Source organism: Aythya ferina (assembly GCF_964211825.1).
Source record: "Aythya ferina genome assembly, chromosome: 5".
NCBI classification, from domain to species: domain Eukaryota; kingdom Metazoa; phylum Chordata; class Aves; order Anseriformes; family Anatidae; genus Aythya; species Aythya ferina.
Genome location: NC_140301.1, coordinates 9,518,006 through 9,534,654, shown reverse-complemented (window position 1 = coordinate 9,534,654; position 16,649 = coordinate 9,518,006). Strand labels below are relative to the sequence as shown.

General features: G+C 40.6%; 1 protein-coding gene across 1 annotated transcript; it reads right to left on the bottom strand.

The window, feature by feature from the left end:
- Positions 1–286: 286 nt before the first annotated feature.
- SLC5A12 (solute carrier family 5 member 12) lies at positions 287–15,854 on the bottom strand. The gene is made up of 15 exons (XM_084520218.1): positions 15,223–15,854; positions 13,671–13,736; positions 12,173–12,224; positions 10,633–10,700; positions 9,431–9,585; positions 8,403–8,543; positions 7,201–7,330; positions 6,736–6,824; positions 6,144–6,256; positions 4,306–4,373; positions 3,871–3,957; positions 3,036–3,214; positions 2,836–2,939; positions 2,508–2,629; positions 287–1,249 (listed from the first exon to the last, which is right to left on the bottom strand). Exons 1-15 carry the CDS (start codon positions 15,577–15,579, stop codon positions 1,088–1,090), a joined length of 1,893 nt encoding a protein of 630 aa, XP_084376344.1. The 5' UTR covers positions 15,580–15,854; the 3' UTR covers positions 287–1,087.
- Between the last annotated feature and the right edge of the window lie 795 nt (positions 15,855–16,649).

The window sequence follows — 16,649 nt, the reverse complement described above, 5'->3', positions numbered from 1 at the left end:
CAGAGAAACGTGAGCTAAGTATCAGCTGAGTCTGTAAGCGGCTGAGTTGACTTTGATATTTTCCATCTTTTTCATTTAATGGTGGATTTAAAAAAAAAAAAAAAAAAAAAAACATCCATAAGTTTATCCAGGTAAGAGGTAGTCTGCTGAGTTTGATTCACAACCTAGTGGACTAGGTACATTCTTGCAAGACATTCTACTGCAGAAATTATTTCACCTAATCATGTGCCTTTTTAATAAAAATTCAACATGGATTCATGGATTCTCAATGAGGAGACATAAAATGTGGGTTTATTTTCTTTATCGCATACAGTTAGTAAATGGATTCTGCAGCTTAAAAAAAAAAAAAAAAATACACAAACATTCAACCAAACAAAAAGCCTGAAGATAATCTTTTCAAGCTGAAAGGATGTCTTTCCAAGACTAATATGGATAAAGAACAATCCTGGATTTGAAGTAAAATCTGTTACCCTCTTCTATAGCTTTGAATAAGACATTATAAAGACGTATTTGTTCCACAGAGGAAGCAAGCACGATTAACTCAGTCAACAAAAGACCAGTCTGGTCTATACAACGTTCCTGTGAGGAGGCTTTTTGTAATACCTAAGAATAGGCACATTCTAGCTCAGCTTAACCTCCATCCTTTCCCCTGAGCTCTCTCCATCAGCTGTGGAGAGAGCATGCCCTCCATCAGAGGGCAGTTCACAGTCTCACCTTAGTGAGAGACCCTAGAAGCTTATCTGAAGGCTTGCTTGTTTTATCACTAGTTTACCTTTGCACGTTTCCCTTCAATGATAAGTTACTGAACAGAGAATGTGGTATAGACGTATCGCAGCTACTTCCTAGTAGGAGTTTCCATGAAAAGATTCATGAAACATTTCTTCTGAAATAGCAGTGCTTCCAAAACCCTATTGTTTTATGATTTCCCAGTTCTGTCATGAAATTCATAAAAATCTGGCCTTTATTGCTATAGAGAGCAATTGTTCTCTCTTGGTCATCTAAAAGCTGGTAAATGCAATATAAAGAGCTCTTCATTTCTGAAGCTGGAGAAATAAAGTTTGATTAAATGTCCCTTGTTCCTCCACTTCTAGAGACGAGATTCTCTGTTCATATTAGTATAGGATTTTTCCTCAGGATTATAACCAGGTAATTGGTTTCTTTTTTCTTCATTGACACTGTTCTTGAAGGTGATATCTTCTGTTCCAGTTTTATTTGTAGTAACTGTAGGTAGATTTTTTTCACAGTCCACCTGAAAAAAAGAAGAAAAATACCTTAGTAGTTTGAAGAGTGCAAAAAACTGCTTTTTGTGTGTGTGTGTGTGTGTTGCTTAGAGGGTATCACGTTACATGGTGAAATGTTTTTTCCTACATTTCCCTGCAGATTCAAGTGCATCGCTACTTAAAATGACTGTCAGACCCACTAATGTGTGCTGTTTAGTGTCCTGTCTCCCCACACTCACACCCTATCCCCCCCAACAGTCACTGATTTTTCTCGTTTCCCCATGGAAAATCTCTAATAAAAGCAACAAATAAAAGCCACAGAAACAGAACTCCTCTGTTGATGTACAAGTCTTGAAATATGTTTTTGGTGTGTTACCAATCACTGAAATTTAGTTTTTCATTAGCATATTTATCTGCATTTTAGTGGTCTATTTGTCTGGCCTACACTTGCCTCAGTGGTTTCACACTGCAACTACTTAATTAATGTTGTTATTCTATATTTTAAGCAAATACAAGGGGATATATACATGTGTGACTTTTTTTTCTGCTTTTATTAACATGGCGATTTATTTCTCTGTAGAAAGTCTCAGTTGAACACCTAAAAGCCAAGTCAAACAGCTGAAGTAAATCTAGAGCCACAGCTGTTCTCCAAATTAGACCATCAAATGTAGCGTCAAACTTGATGCAAGCTGAGCGGGGAGGGACTTTATTGCCAAATACTGTGAGCCTTGCAGGCTAAAGATTACTTTCAAGATTTTGAGATACTCGTAGATGTCTCTGTACATGACTTGTATTTCTGAGCCTAGCAGATTTTGCCAAGAAGGAGCAATGTTGTTTTCATGCAAAATGTTGCGATAGCACAAGAAAACAGGGTGCTTCTCGCTAATGACACCTGGGGAGGAGCCAGTATCTCCCCCAGGTGCCTGCAGTTGCCTCTCTGCGTGATGAGCTGGCCAGGAGCATGGAGCAGCTCTGCTAGCTTTGGAGACTACGATGGCAGCGGGAGAGCTCCATGGCCACGTGAGTGCTAAAATTTTTCTTCCTGTACTTGGTGGGAGGAGGCAGCAGCTGGGTGAACCCCTCCCTAGGGTGTAAAGTGCGGCTTCGTCCCTGCTCGGCCACCTGAGGGGGAGGTCAGCCCTGTCCACCCATGGGGAAATAAGTAACCTATTGCTGGCTGGAGCTGAGGCTGGGTTTGGCTCGTCTCACTTCCAGTCACGCAGTCACCCCTGCCGTGACCGTAGCGGGCGGCCACCACTGGCTCCTCAGCTCTGCGCGAGTACTCACGTCCTGGCTGTCGTGCCGCACGCCGCACCACAGCAGCGTCTTGAGCCTTTCGGACCAAAAGCAAAACAGGTTGCAGATGGGCTTAATTAGCACCGGGGGGATGTCTTCTCCTCTGGTAGGGCCTGAAAGGAGGGGATAGGGAAGTTGAAGGTACGGCTGCAGAAAGCTGGGTGTGAGCTCTGGGTGCCCCAGCCCGTGAGGTGGGCCCGCAGCAGTCACGCTCCCCTCAGGCTGCGCTTCGCGAGCTGCTCACAGGGCTCCCCTGCCGCTCTTCAGCCTCAGAGCTGGGTTCTTGTATAACAGGGCTTTGTTTTTGTAAAACACCAACCTGTTAGAAAGCTGATCAGCAGCCCTGCGATGGCACAGCCCAGGCAGCCGATGGCACTGAAGTAGAGGTAGGACAGCGAGTACCAAGTGTCTGCCAGCAGCGGCCTGAGGAGACGTGACAGAGAGAGAAAAGCCGCTTGTAATGGCTGCTGCCATGAGGCGTGCTCATGCTGGGCTGAGCCCATGGTGATGGGGAAATACCTGCTGGCGGCTGCTGTGGGGGCCACCGTGGTCAGCAGGCTCGTAGCGTTCGCCAGTGTGCAGTTGAGAGTCGACAGCTCCAAGGGAAGGGTCTTGGTGGCCGGCGCGGGATAAATGAAGGAGCCAATGCCAGCCCAGAAGGCCAAGGTGATCCCGGTTAGGAGGCCAACGATAGCACCCTTGGCAGGGAGAGAAAGGAACAGTCAGAGATAGGGAGTGCATGGGAAGCACATCTCAGCAAATGTTTGTGGTTTCCCTGTCAGCATATATCATCTTGGCGCTCTCCTGGCCGAGGTGTCAAACACCTCCTCTAGGTAGGAAAGCTGCAGCAAAACGGTGGTGATCAAAACTACAGTGACAGAGTAGAGTCTTACTGCCAGGTAAATGTGGTGGGACCACCCGTGGGGCTGTGTGAAAAGAGCTCGTGCTATGCTTTACCTGAATTAAAACCCGAGTTAGTGAAGGCAGAGTGACTGAAGTCATTCTGCACTTCCCAAGGTGGATATGGGTTTGAGGGTGGGGGGGGGGGGGTATGTGTTAAGTTGATTTTTTTTATATAAAAGAGAAGAAATTAAAATATTTAATTTAAAAAAAAAAAAAAAGTCAAATGCTGATCTAATTATTCCACAGTTAGGTAGAGTTAAATTCAAACTGGATACGTGCAGTCAGTGAGAAGGGGTTTCTAAACAGTTCTCAGGCTCTAAGTCTGATGGCCAGCTTTTGGACTCTAAATCCACGTCTAAATCCACAAAATAATTTTCATGGTGGGGTCTTAACCAAAATACACTGAGGTGTTTTTTGTGTTCTTTTAGTTAATAAGGAATTTTTTTCTTACCTTCCAGTTAACACAAGGAAAGATAATTCCCAGGGTAAATAATCCCAGCATGGGACCCCCACACATCCCGTGAATGGAGAGTGCAGCCTGTGGACGTAGAGAAGAGACATAAACCTAAGGAACAGCTGGGGGAGCTTAAGCAATTCTGATTGCCATCTGCAAGTTTCAGTGAGGGAGAAAGGACAAACAGTAACTTTGACACATCATGAAAGAACTGCAATCAATATCACTTCTTGGCAATGAGTAAGTAGCAAGAGATTTTTTATGATTCTTTTTTTCTTAGTTATTTCTCTTAGCAGATGAGGAATTAATAAGTGTCCACAGACATTGTTCAGGTAAGCTAGCAGGCCCCAGGGATGTCAGCATTACTGGTTCAGTTCATTACATTTCAGTTTGTTAATGTTCAGTTTGTTGCATTTCTAAAGATCTGGATACCTGCACAATTCCTCCCAGCAGTGATGCTGCTGCAGCCATTGAAGTGCACAAGGCGCCATATAATATACCTGGAAAAGATCAAGCAGAATGATTGTCAGTTCTGGTTCATAGTGCAGTCCATTTGTAATTGATGTAGTGTCATAAGTGACCAGGCAGCATGGAGGAATTTGCAGTATGGGTTTTGATATGTAAAGCAGACCATTAAGCACTCAGCACTGTGAAGTTATGTTGGTTTTGTTGCCTGGTGGGGTTTGTTTGTTTGTTTTTATGAAGTAGAATTTAGCAGTGGAATTGTTTTAGAAGTTATGTCTCCTGTAGAAATGTTTCAGTTGCTATTGCCTTTAAATAATATTTTTAATGATCTAATGATTGAATTGAGCAATGATAAACAAAATAGTTTATTTGTTTTTTAATTTTACACCTGTTTTAACCTTGTAGTAGACAACTCTGTTGTAGAAGTCTTGAGTCAAGACTCAACAACATAATTTCTTATGTGCTAGCAAACCTTTGTTACTGGATGTAAAAATGGTTCTAACTGTACTAACTGTAAAAGCTAAGAAGTAAGTGGTAAATCAGGAACAAAATGTTGGTGTGGTTATGGAGACAGTATTGGTTTTGCTCTTCTGTGATGTTATCAAATTCCAGTAGTGGGTTATGATGCTAATACAATAATTATAAAAGGGTTATGACATTACTGCAATGCTTCTAAAACTTATCTTAGAAATTCAAACCACTTTGGACTTGGTTTTGACAGTTTTTCTTTTCGTTTTCACATGTTCATTGTCTTCTGAAAAAAAATTGAAAACCTATGATTCTCTAAATTTGAACAGAAAAGTCTTACTGTGCTTCTTACTATGAAGTAATAATATTCAGTAATACTGCTATAGGCCAATGTAGTAATTACACTGATATTCTTTCTGTGTTGTAAAGGAGTTTCCAGAATCTTCTCTAGTATCTTAAGTACATTTAAAAAAAAAAAAAAAAAGAATTTTTCAAAAAGATTGTGCTTTGTCATTGTTTATGCTAGCCTGTATTTGCTTCTGTACCATGTGATATGGTACAGAACATGCTAAATTTTCATAAAGCATTAGACTGATAAAGGCTTAAAGGATAAGGTGGGGTTGGAAGCAGAAATGGATTTCTGAAGTGGTCGGTACAGGCACTGCCCCTCGCTAATTGCACGAGTGCTCGGTGTTCTTTGCTTTGGAGTACAGTTTGATTATCCTATGTGAAAAAACATGCAAGCTTCTGCAAGTTAGCAATGGGCTTCTTTGTTCCTACCTTTCTTCATTTTTAGCCCTCGAACTATAGACTAACTGAAGTATCTTTAGCTTTATAGTTCAAAAGTTGTTCTAGCAATGCAGTCCTTAATTTTACTGCAAGGAAGGGAGCACAATTCTGTAGGTACTGCATGTGTTCACTGGCAAACTTCCTCAATTTACATGACGGAGACATCACAGCTCAGTGATGTGGCTGTTCAGATGTTAGTAGACCATATTGTGATGCACAGTTACTAGAAGTATAACTTCTTGGTATTCAACTTAAGTTCCTCAGATAAGTAAATAAAGTTAAAAGCTTCATCTCTGACTTGTTCTGTGGTTAACAGAGATGTGAGAAGGAGGAAGAAGCTTCTCCAGGGGGTAGAAGAGATCATAGGTAGGCTGATTACTCTCTATATAAGCCTTTCTTTTGCTATAGACCAAGTAGAAAGCCTTAAGGCAATAAAGCTTCTTGCCAGAGTATATAAAATTCTGCACTATTCTTTCCTGTAATAATAGCAATTGGGAGGAACAGAGACCTTTGCCTTTAAACAGATAGATTCCACTTGGGCTACCTACATAAGCCTTTGCTGATCCATGTGCTCTTCTTCTCAGAGAGGTTTGGCAAACACTGCTTGACCAAGTCTTCAAAGGTAACAGTTGCTAAAGCATTGATGCTTGCTGCCACTGTGCTGTAGGAGAGAACAAGGATGTTAAGTAAATGCAAAGCTGAAATGAAGTTGTATTTATAGAGAAATGATGCCTCTTTCTCAGCATTAATAATATAAAATGTACTCTTCCTAGTCTGCTTCATGTACAGATTGCCTTGATGAAAAGCTTTCTCTTCCTAACTACGATATTATGGCTCTCAGGTTTTCAGTTATTTCAGTTAGCTGAGCTCTTTTATGAAGAGAACAAGCATTTCCTCAGCTTTACCATAGACTTTTCTTTGTGTTGGTCACGTTATTCTAAAACATATTTGAGATAAAAGAGGTATTGGAGATTATGGAGCCAAACTTTGGTATAATATAATACAATTTGGCAAAGTACTACGGCTTCTTTCCACAATGTGCTAAGAAAAACAGCTGTGTATTACATAGTGTTTCTTGTTTTGGCCCCGTTCTGTGTCCTCAAGGAATCAGTGGTGTGTAGCTAAAATGTCACTTCATACCTCAGCGTTCCACTGAATGCACAGGCAACAAATAGTCCTGGGACTCCTGGCATCGAGGAAAAGATGTCCATAACAAAATATGGCATGAGCTGGGGCAGAAGACACAGAAGACCAACATCAGAAATCAGTTAAGATTTTCCTGGGTAACAGAAGAGAAGTAGCTGCTTCTGATCACGCTGCTTAATTCTGGTTTTGTTCCAGCTAACAAGTCATGTCAGATTTTGAGAAAAGCCTCAATTGTGTAGCAAAAACACTCCATCAGATTAGTACTGCAGGAGTGTTAGAATATATGGATACTAGCCCTGATTCAGCAATCACCTCAGTGCCTGCAGAGTGACACAAAGCATCCCACAAAATCTAAATGGTCTTTACTCATGCAATATCTGTGCCCAAAGCAGCTCCAAAGTATAATAATCTTATAATAATAATAATAATTTTATAAATAATTATTATAAATATCTGTACCTGATCAGGAGCTGAAATGAAACCAGCAGTCCAAGGGTCACAATTCTTGTAGTGAGAGTACATCACTAAACCACAAAATACTGCACACACCAGGACTATCCAAAGTCCCAGTAAATTCAGGTAAAGTGCTCTAGAACAGAAGAGAAATTCTATTTAACACAAGATAAATATAGGAAACTGTTACATGTTAATTATTCATAATTTTTTGAGGCACCTTGATCAAAGCTAGCTGTACTACAAAAAAAAAAAAAAAAAAAAAAAAGAAAAACGCAGGCTGTTCTTGCTATACAGCAAAAATACATGCTCTAGGTCATGATGTACTGTTGGAAGAGATTCATGGAAAGCCAGTAACTGTTCTATGCAGGACAGGCTGTACCAGACCCTGGGGCAGCCTCCTCACCTGTATGAGAAGATTTTTGTCTGCTTGGAGCTGTTGCTCTTCTCCCTTTAAGAGGTACAGAATTTTAATTTGCATGGATTCCATTGTGGTTGTGATGCTACCGTGTGAAGCAACGTGCTTTTCTTTTTTAGTCAGGGAAATGGACATGAATGGTAGCATCTGCTGGGGAGGTTGTGTGACTGTGGTTCAGTAATCCTGTAGTTCCAGGGAGCTGCCAGGTATTATACAGCCTTCATTGTGTTTGGTCATCACCTTTCATAAGGTCCCTGGTTAGGGCCAATTCCAGTTCAGAGCTATGCTGCTGGGACTTTCACTATTCTTCAATAGGCTTCACTGTTCTCCAATAATTCTATTGTTTTTTTTGTTTGTTGTTGTTTTTAAATGTATGTTTTATACTTTTAATCATTCATGATCCCATTTTATTTAGACGATGCCTTGTTCTATCATACTCCATTAACTGATTAACCAATATCAGTAAAATACAATATGGATAGAATTCCTGAAAGAATGTTTTTCCAAAAAAGATACAGCCAGTACTTCTTTGGGTGTCTTATCCAAACTCTGCAGCTGAAGATGAATTTGGCAGCTTGACACCAGATAAATGAACTGCAAATTTAGCTTACCTACTTTAATTTCTTAATGTATTTATGTAGTTTAGGACCAGAGGGAAAAGACTGATAGGCCAAAGTTGGCTAACTACCACCCAACATTGTTCCAACATTTATTTAGACAAACTGTTGGTACAATTCCATGTCTGTCAGTATGCTTGATTGCTAGGATATGTTAAGGATAGGCAACTTACACCTTAGCGTGCTTCTCAGATTTGCAAGAAATGCATCTCTGTATTGTGGACTGATTAACTCCATAGAGTCCCAGCCATGTAAATGCTCCGCCAACAACAATTGTCCAAAAGGTATGTCGTCTTAAAGGATCTACATCAAAGCTACAAAAGAAAAAGAGAAGCAGTTCACTTACTGCGACAGAGTTTCATTCAGCAAGAGGTAGATGATTAGGTAGGACTAAGAAATAAATAACATCTAGAAGGTTTATGTTCAAATTTCAGATCTGCATGTTACACCAAACAACCAGCAAAATATCCTGCCTGGGACCCCATTATCAGCAAGCAATAAAGCCATACACTAAACTCTTAAAAATCCTCCAAGCTTTTAGTTACATCATCCTGAAGTATCGTTTTCTTTAAAAGATATTGCTTCAGCTGCAGTGTTATCTTTTTTTTTTTTTTTTTAACAATGAAATTTCATTACTCAGCAATTTCAACCATTACAAGAACATCTTTCTGTCTTACATCTGTCTTCTTTGCAATTCTGTTAATACACGTTGCAGATAACATTTGACCTTGCTGCTATTTTCTGTCAGTGACTTGCCTTGATCAATGAACTTTTCAGTCAATGCCCCAAACAGCAAAGTGGAGGTAAGTTTGCTATCCGAGTGCCTTGGTTCCCCATTTCTAACTGCTGTGGTGAGTGTACGTTGGATAAAGTGCCTTTTCTATGAACAGAAAATGGCAGATGTATATGACTGGAAGGATTAATTGTGTAGGTTTGTAACTACACAGAGAAAAATGCTGGAGCTTCCTTTGAGTTCAGTAGGGCTTTCATTTCTTCAGAGTACGTAACGGAAAGAGGAATTTCTCTCTCCTTGGAGGTCAACTACGTTCCCAAGAACTGAAGAAATAAGGACTAGGCTTTTCTGAGATGGTTGCCTGTTAGTAGGTAACTATAGCATGGTAGAGTATTTGTGCCTTGGTCAGAATAGGGTTTCTATATGCCAAGGGTACAAAAATAAAAGGTTTGAACCATTGTTTCTTACTCAAATATGCTTAGTCGTGATCCTTCATAGGCATCTTCCCAGACCTTGGTCGATCCACCGCTCAGAATAGTTCCTCGAATCAAGACCGTCACAAAGCCAAGCACCATAACCACCATTTGAAATGCATCAGTCCAGACAACAGCTTTCAATCCTCCCTGAAACAAACAGAAACTGTATGTTCTCATCTTCTTTCTTGTCTCTCAAATATAGCGGCAAGTAAAAGTACACCTTATTTGAGGAGCTCATGAACTACTATCCAGCAAATCAGACCTTTTCTTAAACTTCCTTTATATCCTCCCACAAAGGTTGTATTTCTGCAGATCAAATGATGAGATAGAGCCTAAACGGCTTGTCCAGAATTGTATGAGAATATCTGGCCTCCAGTTAAATGTTTTTTTTTCTGCCTTCTTAATATGTATTTGAAGAATATATCATGGTGTGGTACAAGCTTAGGGAGTACAACTTGGCTAATGGTTGTACTTCCCGTAGCACTCTTTATACTTCTTAAAGCCCAGTGGTCCACAATTAGACTAATGACACAGAATACCCCCCAGAATGTTTGCAGCTCAGCTTTCTTCTGTAGATACTTTCATATTTTATCAAATCTGTGCTAAAGCAGCATAAGTAGTATTTCCAGCATGGGTTGAAATACCGACAAACTTCATCAGTGGTAGTAATGTCATGACAACTAGAAATTGCATGTATCCTGAGCCTAAGTGCTCTGCCACTTCCACTGCAGTGTTTATCTTGTTTTTGTTACCCAAAGTCTCACAGTGCTTCCTCTCAGAAGCAAAGCTCTCTCCATGACCTGTTGGCCATCCTTCCTAGGTTTTATCACTCTGCACTTGATCTGGGGTGACGCCAGAGGCACATTTTTCATTAAGGTGTTTTTCAGTCTGTAACTTGTAAAAGATGAAGTGAAACACCTCAAAAGATGTAGTATGGTAAGGGAAGGTTATCACTTCCTTATCTGCACTCTGACTTAAACCTTGAGACATGTAGCGGAGTATTTGAGAGATTTTTTCCCCTCCAAATAGACTTATTCATACCACAGTCTGAAAGAAATTTCTCTCATGTTCTAGTACTTGGAACACACAGACCATGTTTAGAAACCTTACCTCTGTTACAGGCTATCATGTTGAATTAAGGATGGTTCAATTAAAAATCTGTATTTAAGCTGTTTGGTTGTGCACGTTACATACCAGAGTGCAATAGAAAGTGCAGACAATTCCTGTCGCAACAACGGAGCCCCAGAGATCAAATCCAGTGACTGCGAAGCCAAAGAAAAACAACTGGTTAGCAAAATGGGGGTAGGCTATCTGGATGGTAACAGAAAAGCTGTGATCCTTTAGCCCTGGAAGGATGAACTTAAATAATAATTTTTCATCTCCGTGTCTGTTAGGAGCTTTGCTGGATTGTTCAGGTTTCTTAACCCTACTAGACACCGCTTTGCATTGTTGTTTTCTTGCAAGTTAGCTTTCAAGTGTGCAAAAGTAATGCATAAGAATAAAAGAAAAAAAAAATAATCCATTCCCTGTGATTAGGAATAGCTCAGTGCTAAACCATACTGCTGATGAATTGTTTTAATGCATAGTATTTTGCAAGTACATTTCACTTCACAAAGTTTCTATATAAAAGATGTACAAATTTCAGTTGGGTTATAATGAAATATCTCCCATCAGGCACAGTTTGTGAGAGCACATCTACTTATAAAGGTTCTGTTAGTAAGAAGATGAGTATGACCTAATAATGAACATGAACTTCAGTGACTCACATCTGTCGCATTACATACAGCTGAGCTCCAGAGGGAGGAAACACGATGGCATGTGAAAGGTGGTATCAGACAAATCAAATGCAACTTGGATGATGAACAATGCAAAGCGCCTCCTAATCTCTTCCAAATCAATATTAATTAAATCAGGTATGCCAGGAGTTAGGCTCGGGTGGTTCCCTGTTCTCTGTGATGGTAAATTCACTAATCCTTTCTATGGTGATGGATGCTGTATGCCTGGTTTTCAAGATGAATGAAAGAAGTATGTGAACAGCAGCATAGCGTCCAGCTACAAGGAATGGGCTTAGGCCCATGGGAATCAGAATGAGAGTTCAAATTTTGGCATCGTGTCAAAAATGCAGTAGGATCTTTCAACATAACCATTACCTCCAGGAGCTCGACTTTCATCTTGCCTGAAAGATTACATCCCTGCCAGAAAAAATTCCCTCAGCATCCATAGGGGCATTAACTCAGTATCATCCCTAAATGAAACTGCTCCCAGCTGCTTTATGACTGGTAAGATGCCTTACTCTCCCACATCTCTACACGCAGCTGTGCAATTGCACACACCTTGAGACAGAAGAATCTCAGCTTTGTGCCTTAGATACTAACAGTAATAGCAGCACAGGGAGACAGGGAACGGAGGAATCAAAGTACAGAATACGGTCTTGGATCGTCAGCTTGTACTGTGAACTTTGTCAGGATGTTGAGAAATTGCTCATCGCTAACTTCTTTGCGTTGTTACTAAGTGCAGAGCAGAACAGAGCAGCAAATGTTGGGCACAGTCTACTTTACTGGTGTGAGAGGGGCCTCGTGAGTCAGAAACTGAGAGCTTCTAGGTGCAGGCAAAAACCTTGCTACAGAAGTTTTGAGAGCTTTCTTGTTAGATGATTCTTATCCACTTTCCTCACTTTAGTTACTCTTCTTGTGGTGTGGTTATTTGGGGTAGCCATGTAGGCATGGAAACTCACCTTGGTTGAGAGCCAGTGATGGAGCATAAACCACTATTCCTGTGTAAAGGATCTGAAGGAGAAAAAGTTCATGAAACACAAGTGTATGTGAGTCATCAGTGATAATGCTTCTATTTAGAAAGGGGCTTAGAGCAGAATACCAGATCTAGAGGCTTTTTTAGATCATTTTGTATTATTTTCTGTTTCTATCTTTACAAGATAAAAATGCTTGTTTTAACTCCTTTCTCATGGAAGGACTGTTATCCTTCTTGATATTTCTTACTTCATTCATTGCTAAGATGAGTAGATGTCCAAAATGTTCTCATCAAATACAGGGAGGAGGACTGAGTAAAACACAGTGATGGGGGAGTAGCTTGTATTGGATTTGGGAAATAAAACTTCCCTTGTTCAGCTGCTTGCAAAGTAGCGAATGTGATACCCTTCATGTATATGTTCTGACAGACTGAGAGTGAAACCATCAGAAAGCAAATGAGCGTTTGTATCTAATGCTAAAGGTCCTAGAATTAATAAACATGGATTGGAAGTAAAAAGAAATGTCACCCGGTGTCCCAAAGGTTTTCATTGAATACATTATTAATATTTTGAGAAACCTGGTGAACATTTATATCCAAGGGCAAAAAAGCTATGTGATGTTTACAGTGGTGTTTTGGGTTGCTCCACAAGTGTTTTTTGGGGTAAGTAAAGCTAGTCTCTGCTCAGCCTCTCTGCCCAACAGCCAGGAACATTATGATTTATTTTATCTGTACATGCAGGAGTGTGGACTGGCTGTCTAGTTAGAGCTGTATGGTAACGTAGAGCAGTCTATAAATGTGGAAGTCTGTACATGCTGAGCAGTGATTTCTGCCCTGTGGTCTGTTGGGCTTTGACCCTGAGACCTGTTGCTGGGATCAAGCCTTTTGGGACCGGGTCTTGGCTGACCCTACCCCTCCTGCTGCCTTGGAGCAGCTGGGCAGGCTCTGCCAACTCATCTGCCTCTCCCTTGTCCTGGGCAGAGGCTGGGAGGAAACCCCAGCTGCCTCCTCGAAGGGTTGCCACCGGGACCATCACAGGGCTGGAGCCATCTGGGCATCCCCCAGGAGGTACCACATGCAGCAGCCTTGCACTGGGATAGCCTGATCCCAGTGTTGTAAATGGGTAAGAGTTGCACTATGTGCACCTAATATTGCTCATCTAGTTTCTCAAGAAAGACATAAGTCACTCTCTTGGACAGAGAGGGATTTCGAGGAAACAGCGGGACCAGGAATTTGAGAAGATATGCAAGTTTAGGAGAACATCTGAGTGTTAAAGACAAAAAGAATGACATTTTTAATCATAAGCAGGAAGAAGAAAGTAGGAAAGCAACTATCCTTTCTTTTTAACATTCACAGTCCAACTACAAAAAAAAGGAAAGCTCATTAAAGTATCTCATTAAAAACAAAAAAGTGCAGTCTGACATGAGTACTTCAAAATAAATATGTTGAGTGAAATTATCACAAACCAAGAGGCAATATCTTCTTACCGTCTGCACGATGTAGATCAGTGTTGCAGCGAGACGGACGATCTTGTTAAATCTTAACTCCAAATACTAGGAAAGAGGAATTTCAGTAAATTGCACATGTAGCATCTGTGACACAGCTATTAACCTTCTGTTCTCCCTGAGTAACAGCTTGCTGTGCAAGTAAAACTACTGGCAACTGACTCTACTGCTGTGAGTAATGAACAGGAGAGCATAATTGCTATCACACATAGAGATAATTACATTTCAGAAATCTCTTCCTTCACAAAATGTTGAAAATTATATGCTGGGCTGCAGTATTCAGTATCTGTTTGTACTGGAAATACCTGAAAAAGCCCAGAAGCTACAAACAAAAAGAAACTTAAAACTTGAAATGAAAGTATATTCTGATTGTTGGAAGAGGAAACTCAAGGTCATCTCTAATTGAAACAGGACAAAAAGAGTGGTGGAGCAGATGGAGGAGCAGCAATGTAGAGGCCTTTGTCATTTGCTTTGTCTTAATCTAAAGCCCAATCTGCCTATGACCTACAAGTCGGGTTCTTCCAGGCTCCTGTGGGATGTAGTGAGGTGTTCCTTATTATTGTGCGACTTAAACACGAGCTCTAGCTCCAAAAGCCCAGATTTGAAACCAGAATCACCACCTAACATCTCTACGTTGACTAAAAGATGAAGTCTGCGTTGCTAAAGATGTAGCAGCCCTGTGTGGGCTGGGTCTCTTCCTGGGTCCTGACCGTGTGCGTTCCCCATCAGACACTGGGTACAAGCCTTTACACGTCTCTAGGCATAATATTTTAAAAGCAGCCTGTTTCTCACTAATTCTGTTCACGATAATCTCTTTTGTCTCCTGCATAATAAGCCCCACACTTTGCTGTACAAATGAATAGCTTATTTATGTAATTTGACTTGTTTCCAAAATTAATTCAGGAGTTCATTAGCCATCTTTCCAGTATGCTTCAAGGGAGTGTGATTGCCATGACACCTCCCGTGGTTCAGATAAGGAAAAGTAATTCTCAGATCTTGCATCAAAACCAGCTAGAAAATGCAGTCAGATCTAGTAGTGGAAATAGATGGTCAGTTTTATTTTTTACTGCCTGTCACTGAAATACTCCCAAATACGCTGGCAGAACTGTTTGACAGGACAGAAGTTTCTCAGAAAGGTTTGGGCACAGAGAACAAGGGCAGCCTTCCCGTTACCAAGAAGCTCCTTCTGAACTAACATGGCTTTGCTCATTCAATCCTTGCTCAGACAAAACTTCCCATAAACATGAGCAGCAAAATCTACAGCAGGTTATTAAAGGGGCTGTAGGGGTTCCCAAATATACAAAAGCATTTTCAAATTTAATTTCTGACTTCAAGTTATGCAGTAACTAACTAGTTTGTATAATGCAACCCGTTTTTTAGTATAATTCTGGTATCAGTACATTTGTTCTGTAAAATATTGCAAAAAGTCTTCTGTCATGGATTGTTCTCTAGAAATATCTATATTCCTCATGCTGTATTTATAGTGGAATAAAAGCCATTTAAAATATATATTTATATACGTATATTTACTTACCTCATAAGTGCTCGTAATGCCGGATTGGTAAAATACAGGTAGAAAAAGCTCAGCAGTAAAAATGATGACAATGGTATACGAAAGAAAGAAAAGGACGAAGGCTGCCCCGTAGCGATAAACTTCAGAGGGTGTCCCCAGCACTGTCACTGCTGACATGAAACTGGACGTGAGAGAGAAAGCTATTGGTCCATAGGACATCTGCTTACCGCCCACCAAAAACTCCTTGGAGGTTTTCTTTTTTCTCCCTTTAATTGCAAAAAAGACTCCAATGCTAGCACATACTAAAAATAGTAGAGCAAAAACAACATAGTCCCAAACCACGAACTTGTTAATTTCTGGAGCTATAAAGTTCGACATAGCACCAGCTGGGCAATTCTCTGATAGAGGAATCTGATATACTGCAGCTGGTGCTCTGAGCAGATCTACTCTTAGCAGCAAAGGTGTAGCTTATCTACAGCTTATCAACGACAAATAATAAACAGACTATTCAGCTATGGACTTTTTTATCCTAGTCACCTCTGATGAGGAAAGGAAAAAAAAAAAAGGCTGGGGATGAGTTGGGAAGGTGCTGCATGCACTTAGACCCTAGTGCTACTGATGTTTCTGGCAGGCTGGGCTGGGGGATGTAGCTGTGAAACCTGTACTACACTCCCTTTTTATCTGCGAGGTTTTAATTTACGGTTAAATATTAGCCTGACAGATTGACTTGATCTGACTCTTTTCTGACCTCTCAGCATTTTTAAATAATAAAATGAGAGCAATAAAAAAATAAATAAAGGAGAGGGAAATGAAGGAAAGCTCGTTGTACAGACCTATGACCCTACTGGTGAGTTTGTTTTCGAAGCAGCAATTCCTTCATATGGTTAAAATCTAAACTTGAGCATCAGCGATAGGGTTCGCACTTGTCCTTTTAGGTGTGTTCCTTGATGGACACTCTGCCCTGGAGAACCGGAGGCTTTTAATGATGCAAAGTAACTCTAACGTTTCCCTCAACCCCATAGCCCACTCACTGGGTGACCCGATGTGTTCGGCTACCCCAGCAATGTCAGAACCAAAACATCCTGAAAAGCCAGCACAGACAGAAAGGGGCCGTGCTGTGTTTGAGGACGACTTTCATTGACCACCTGAGTTTCACTGTTGGCTACTAACAGCAGTTTTACTTATAGCTCATATGGGTTTGTGTGAGAGGTGCTGATTTCATTTTTCCATGGACAGCTTGGTCAGACCTGCAGGGCCAAAGAGAAGCAGCTTAGACAATATCAACACTTCTTAACTACATCTTTGCCATAACTTTTGGAATTAAATTAATTAGGTTTTCCTAGTGTGTTTTTTTTTGTTTGTTTAAGTAGGTAAATACTAATTCAGCTGCAGCCAACAGCACAGCAATACATTTTTCCAAAGTGGACAATGACTTGTCATCCCAGAGG

Bases quoted from the DNA above. Each gene is read 5' to 3' on its own strand.
- SLC5A12 (XM_084520218.1), bottom strand. From the start codon at position 15,579: ATGTCGAACTTTATAGCTCCAGAAATTAACAAGTTCGTGGTTTGGGAC. The intron at 4,374-6,143 runs GTAGGTAGCCCA...GATCTTTTCCAG, and splicing joins ATGGATCAGCAAAGGCTTAT to GTATATTATATGGCGCCTTG. The intron at 2,940-3,035 runs GTATTTCCCCAT...ACGTCTCCTCAG, and splicing joins CCCACAGCAGCCGCCAGCAG to GCCGCTGCTGGCAGACACTT.